The sequence below is a fragment of the Arachis hypogaea genome, chromosome 16 (assembly GCF_003086295.3).
Source record: "Arachis hypogaea cultivar Tifrunner chromosome 16, arahy.Tifrunner.gnm2.J5K5, whole genome shotgun sequence".
NCBI classification, from domain to species: Eukaryota; Viridiplantae; Streptophyta; class Magnoliopsida; order Fabales; family Fabaceae; genus Arachis; species Arachis hypogaea.
Genome location: NC_092051.1, coordinates 63,051,825 through 63,057,751, shown reverse-complemented (window position 1 = coordinate 63,057,751; position 5,927 = coordinate 63,051,825). Strand labels below are relative to the sequence as shown.

Sequence of the window (5,927 nt, the reverse complement as noted above, 5' to 3'; positions counted from 1 at the left end):
CCACACTTTATTTTTTGCCATGCTTTTAAATATCGCCACGCTTTAAAAGCGTAGCCATATATATATGGCTACGCTTTTAAAGCGTGTCAATAGCAAGATATAGCTACGCTTTAAAAGCGTACCAATCGAGAGATATATGGCTACGCTTTTAATGCGTGCCAATAGAAGGACATACGGCTACACTTTCAAAGCGTGCCAATAGAAGGACATATGGCTATGCTTTTAAAGCGTGGCCGTTGATGGATACTGTACAATATAGCCACTCTTTTAAAACGTGACTATAAATTAGTTCAGTAACCTATTATTCTTTTTTTAATAAATAAACCCTACAAAATTCATAAATAATTTTAAAAATATAAACAATGACCAGTAATTTTAAATCAACTAATCTTTGCTTCATAAACTTGTCACAAAAAAGTGTGTTTGATCACATGACATGCTTTAACAAAATACCAAAAATTAAAGTCATAACTATCCATGAATTCCTAATACATGAATTACAATTCCAACATGGGTTACATTATCTACTTCCTTTACACTTCGTTACAAAATACAAGTCTTCATTATTACTAATCATCCATTTTGAGTGAAATTGTTTTCACCACTGCCCTGCATAATTTTAAATATTGTTAGTGCATCTTATATCGAACCAAAAAATAAAAAGACATATATTACAGATTAAGCACTACTAACTAGTATAATTATTAGTACCAGTAGTAAATGTATCAAACCAAAAAATAAAAAAAAGGGTCAAGCTAGCTAGCTAATTATGGATATATAGGTGAGCAAATAAGATTACCCTTAACGTTAGCAACTTTAATTGTTCTTAACTAACGGCTTAATATCCTATAGCACAGTTAGGTGCAGTGACAATATCAATTGGCCCGTTATATAACTAAATTGGTGCACATGAGCCTCGTTAATATTATCAACACACACATGACAAAATCAAAACATGATTATATAATGTAATAGAAAATAAAAGTAGTTAAGATCACTGTTCATTTGATTGTAAAGCTTCCTTTATCATTTGAGAGTTAAAGAGAAAATTGAGAGAAATCTTGTTCATTCTCTTAATTAAAAATGGACAATATCATTAAGAACCTGTTTTGTGTGAAGAAATCAAAGTCTCAGGTGTGCTCTTGAGTTGAGTAGTAGTGACCACCACACTGAATGTCTCTGTGCATGGTTCTTGCAAGATTAGAAGTTTTGCTGCAAGATTTGAAGTTTTGCTCAGTAAAAACTATGTGTTGATGTTAAATGTTATGCTCATGGAATTCAAACTACTCAGTACTCACATCATAATAAGGCAGAGGAATGCTTGAACCTCATTCAAATTACCGTTGCCATACCGTTTACCAAACTAGCAGCACATGCATCAATTACCATTTACCAACATGTCTTATCATGTGATCTAATCCTACAACTGTGTGAAGCAAAGAAAGTGACAGTGAAATCATTAGGACCTATAGCTTCTAACCTTGTAAACATTAATTAATGTGAGATATATATTTAATTTTCATAGCCACATAACCAATTTCCTCTACTCATAAATTGAAGACCAAATTGCACATAGAGTACAGCAAAATCAGAATATTCTGATTTACTCTCTCTCTTAACTTGGATAGATTTTTGTGTTTTATTTATCTACGGCATATTAATTAGTTAAGTGTCAAGAGCTACATACTAGTCAGTAAGAACAACCAATAGTGCAAGCTTTTCAGGTTCATAATAATTAGTATCACAATTCATAATATCATTTCTTCCTAGAGAAATTAGCATATGTGTAATAAATTAAGAAGATAAGTATAATTCTTCACTTAATAAAACAAAATAAAATTCACGCAAATATAGAAAAAGTAAAAAAAATGTTACAAGACCACATGCAACTGCAATGTCCGACAACTGAATGTGGACTCCATGGCCTACCATTCATTAATAATTTTTCTTTTTTTCTACAGATATAAATAGATATAAATCCACTGAATTTCGGCAACAAATTAAAGTTGAAAGAAACAAAGAATGAATAATCAATAGCTTCTAACCTCATCAAATAATTGATGAGCCAAGAAGAGATCTCCACACTTTTTCTCCCTTGAGCAAGAAAACAGCAAAACAATGTAATAGTAACTCCTCCTTTCAGCAACAAAAACCTTTGGATTAGTATACGAATAGCAAAAAGGTTGCACCAAATCAGATCTCAACAAATTTTAGTTAGTCCACTTTGCAAAATATGTAACAAGGTCCCCTTGCCCAAAATACATGTGATGGGTGGTGCCTTGCTGTGTCAACAATCGATCATGGTTTTTGAAGAAATAAGAGTTGTAGCCAAATGAAAAGGTGGATATAAAATAATGGGCACAAGTAGTGTGACACCAAGGGGAAGAAGAGTTGGTCCCCAAAGCAAACAATTAAAAGCAACAACGACACGAGGACACCCCCTTGCTGTGCGGACAATTAAAAGCATTCTTTCTATTCTACAATTTGAGAAGAAACCAAATAGCCAAATATTCACACTGCAAAAATTATTCCAAAGGGAGGTAGCTAGATGGCTAGCAATTTATGAAATAACATAACCAAACAAAAGTGACATTGAATTTTTAAGACTAATTCTGCATACTAGTAGGTGAAGTATTAAATTACCATGACAAAATCTCAGGGTACAAACCTCTAAGCAAGAGAAAAGGTTTTATTTATAGACTCTAATATGTTTTAATAATTCTGAGGCCAGAAATTTCAATGCTTAGGAATCAAACAAGGTTAAATAAGCAAATATATTTCATTATTCCTCCCTCAATCTACTTTAATTCACTATAGTTTGATACCATCATAATAATAATAACATGAATTCTAAGACATATTTCATTCCATAGCCTTAATAATAAATGAAGTTTCAAGTGGAACAGTAGATAAACGACGCAGCAATTGTTTCATCCTAATAACAAGTTGGACAAGGCAGTAGCTTCCTTCAGAAAAGCCAGTAGCGAAGAATGAAATTAACCTGTTGCATTTTCAAATTGGCATCACTTACCCTCAGAGAAGAAGGAAATTCATTCCGAAAGATCTACCTAGATTGCAAGCATGCTACATTTAACTTTCTAAAACCATTTTAAAAAATTCTCTCACAGTCAAGAAGCTTTTGACGATAATCGATTTGTCAGACAAAAATAAGCTTATCCTAATCCGCACACATACCTAATCTCTAAACTGCTATCAGATTTATATCTTTATATTCATGTTAACTGTAGAAATACAAAGGCTCACCCTCTCGAAATTATATTTGAGGTCCCCAAAAACCTAGCAAGAATCGAATAACTGCTAAAATACATTAATTTCTCATATAAAATTATCACGCATTTTCAACATACCCAATTTCCAGCGCAGTGCATTCTTCAGAAATTAAAGTTAAAACTAGCAAGCACGAATCAGAAATTGCTACAGTCTCAACCAATAGAATTCTCTTCGTTTGACATTTTCTCACCAACATTACACACTAAATTATCAACTAATTCAAGAACAAAATCACGAACACAAACTATAAAATAGAAAAATAAATGAAGGGATAAATAACAAAAATCAGTTACCTTCTCTTTTCTTCTTCGTCTTTTTTGAGCTTGTGATGGTTCGCAACGACACTGGGACTGTGCGATTTAGGAGGAGGAGGAGAGGGCGAGGAAGTGCTTCTGCTTCTGTGCCTTGTGCGGTGCCTCAGCGAAGACGGTGACCGCGTTCTGCTTCTGCGGCGCCTGTGGCAAGGGAATCGGCTTCTTCTCCTAAAAATTCGGAACTAATCCCATGATTCAAAAGCAAAGTTGAAACGAAAACCAAGAGATTGGAAATGGAATTGCAGAAGAAGAAGATTGATAGAGGACCTTGAGGATGTTCGATCCCTTTGAGAGTGAGAGTGAGCATGACGGTGAGAAACAGGGGAACGAGAGTATCTTCTTCTGTGGGAAGGTGAACACGAACGAGACAAGGTTCGAGCCATGGATGAGCGAATTTTCAAAACCTAACTCGGTAACTCGTCGCCAACTCGCAAATCCTCACTCAATAATCACCACTGATAATGATTTAGGGTTTACCTGCTCTTAAAACCAGCAATGAAGCATCGATGGAAAGGCCCCTGCATGAGGAAGGGATCGGCGCCAGAGAGAGCTACAGCGGAGGGGTTAGGGGTTAGCAGCGACGTAAGGGAGCGGCAGCGAAGGGAGCATCGACAGAGGATTTGCGACGGCAAGTGAGCGGAGGGTGAGGGTGAGGCACAACGAAGAGGGGGTTAGGGTGAGGCACAATGGAGAGTGTTAGGGTTCTTTGAACGAGTTAATGTTTGAAGGAGGAGTTCTCTGAAAGAGCTTAGGGGTCTTTGAATGAGTTAGGGCTGAGGCACATTGAAGGGTTATCTAAAAGAGCTTAGGAGTAAGCGACTAAGCATGCGAGTTCTTTGAAATTTTTTTTGGGAAACCTTTTGGCCACGCTTTTGAAGCGTGCCAAAAGACTTGTAGAAACAGCTACGCTTTAAAATTGCTACAATAATAAAATTTTGTCGCCACGCTTCAAAAGCATGCCGGTTTCTTTCTATGGCTAGGCTTTTTAAGCGTGGCAAAAAAAAAGCGTGGCTAAATTTCGAATCAATTGTCACCTTCATAAAAGCGTGGCCAAATATCTATTCAATCGCCACCCTCATAAAAGCGTGGTCATTGATCACTTAAAAGCGTGGCAAAAAAAAGCGTGGCCATAGGCCTTTTTTTTTTGTAGTGGCGCCACAGCAGTCATAATGCTATCCTTTAAACCTCTCTGGTACTTAATGCACTTCCAGCTCTCGTAAGTCTCCGGGGCACCTTGACATACCCTAGAAAACCTACAGAGTTCTTCGAACTTGTTAGTGTACTCTGCCACAGACATAGAACCTTGCTTCAGCTGCATTAGCTCCATCTCCTTTGCTTCCCTTACAGACTCAGGAAAGTATTTCTTATAGAAAGCCGTTTGGAACACCCCCCATGGAATGTCAGCATTCTGAAGCTATAGCAAACGACACTCAGCTTGCCACCAGGGCTGGGCTTCTCCCGCTAGCTGATAAGCGGCAAACTCGATATACTGATTGAGTGGAACATGTTGTGCCTGTAAAGCACGCTCCATGGCTTGGAACAAGTGATCCGCTTCAGTAGGATTTGTAGATCCTCAGAAAGTTGGCGGATGAACCTTGAGAAACGTCGCCAAGGTCATCAGAACTCCACCCGTGTTATCGCCGTTTCCCTCAGCATTATCATGGGCATTTCCTTCTCCGTTTCCATTGCCATTCCCTGCCGGTTGGCCTAACCTCTGCACAGCTTGCAGAGTCGCAGCAGCATTAGCTTCCATGGTATTAGCGAGATTCGCCATTGCCGCCATGAATTCGGCATGATTGTCAGCTGGTTGCTCATTCCTACTTTCTCGCGTACGTGTTTGACCTCGCCCGAGAGTAGCCATGTAGGGTTCCTGTCTACACCAAACAATCTATATCAAGGTGATCAGTCTCAATATCAAAAGTATAGTGCTTCAATTATCCCAAACAGGCACTCACAAGAAAGCATGCTATACAATATCAAAGAGATAACCTAATAGCATCAAAGAAAAGACATACAGAGTATGTAATGAAGCACAATCAGTCCATCCCTCAGACTCACGAGGACGAACTCCTCTGATACCGCTATATGTAACACCCTAATTAGCCTAAACCTTACCCTGCGTCGTAAAGTAAAGGTTAATCAGAGATTACGACAATTCTAAACTCTTACATAATAGATATATATAGAAAGAATAGTATAATCTAGAAGCCTGATGAAGGATATAGCTCAAAAACAAAATTTCAAAAGCGCAAAACGTACTAACGAAGCTACTATCTCAAGGCACAAGAAACAGATGAGATACAACAAAAGTTAAGTATATAA

The 5,927-nt window shown here is 37.5% G+C and overlaps 1 protein-coding gene across 7 annotated transcripts; it reads right to left on the bottom strand.

The window, feature by feature from the left end:
* Positions 1–373: 373 nt before the first annotated feature.
* Positions 374–4,370, bottom strand: LOC112754298 (uncharacterized). Of its 7 annotated transcripts, none has more exons than XM_072220825.1 (7): positions 4,083–4,370; positions 3,873–3,947; positions 3,585–3,773; positions 2,046–2,136; positions 1,299–1,426; positions 1,105–1,212; positions 374–609 (listed from the first exon to the last, which is right to left on the bottom strand). In XM_072220825.1, exons 1-5 carry the CDS (start codon positions 4,127–4,129, stop codon positions 1,421–1,423), a joined length of 408 nt encoding a protein of 135 aa, XP_072076926.1. In that variant the 5' UTR covers positions 4,130–4,370; the 3' UTR covers positions 374–609; positions 1,105–1,212; positions 1,299–1,420. The 7 variants fall into 7 exon arrangements, with proteins under 7 accessions (XP_072076926.1, XP_072076927.1, XP_025657692.1 ...); XM_072220826.1 differs by having other exon boundaries at positions 374–604; XM_025801907.3 differs by lacking the exon at positions 1,299–1,426.
* Positions 4,371–5,927: the final 1,557 nt, after the last annotated feature.

What these genes read in the sequence shown, in the direction of transcription:
- LOC112754298 (XM_072220824.1), bottom strand. Translation starts at nt 4,129, where the DNA reads ATGCAGGGGCCTTTCCATCGATGCTTCATTGCTGGTTTTAAGAGCAG. An exon ending in ATTGCTGGTTTTAAGAGCAG is followed by an intron (nt 3,948 to 4,082) that starts GTAAACCCTAAA and finishes ACCTTCCCACAG; the next exon opens with AAGAAGATACTCTCGTTCCC. An exon ending in GACGAAGAAGAAAAGAGAAG is followed by an intron (nt 3,002 to 3,584) that starts GTAACTGATTTT and finishes AAAATGCAACAG; the next exon opens with GTTAATTTCATTCTTCGCTA.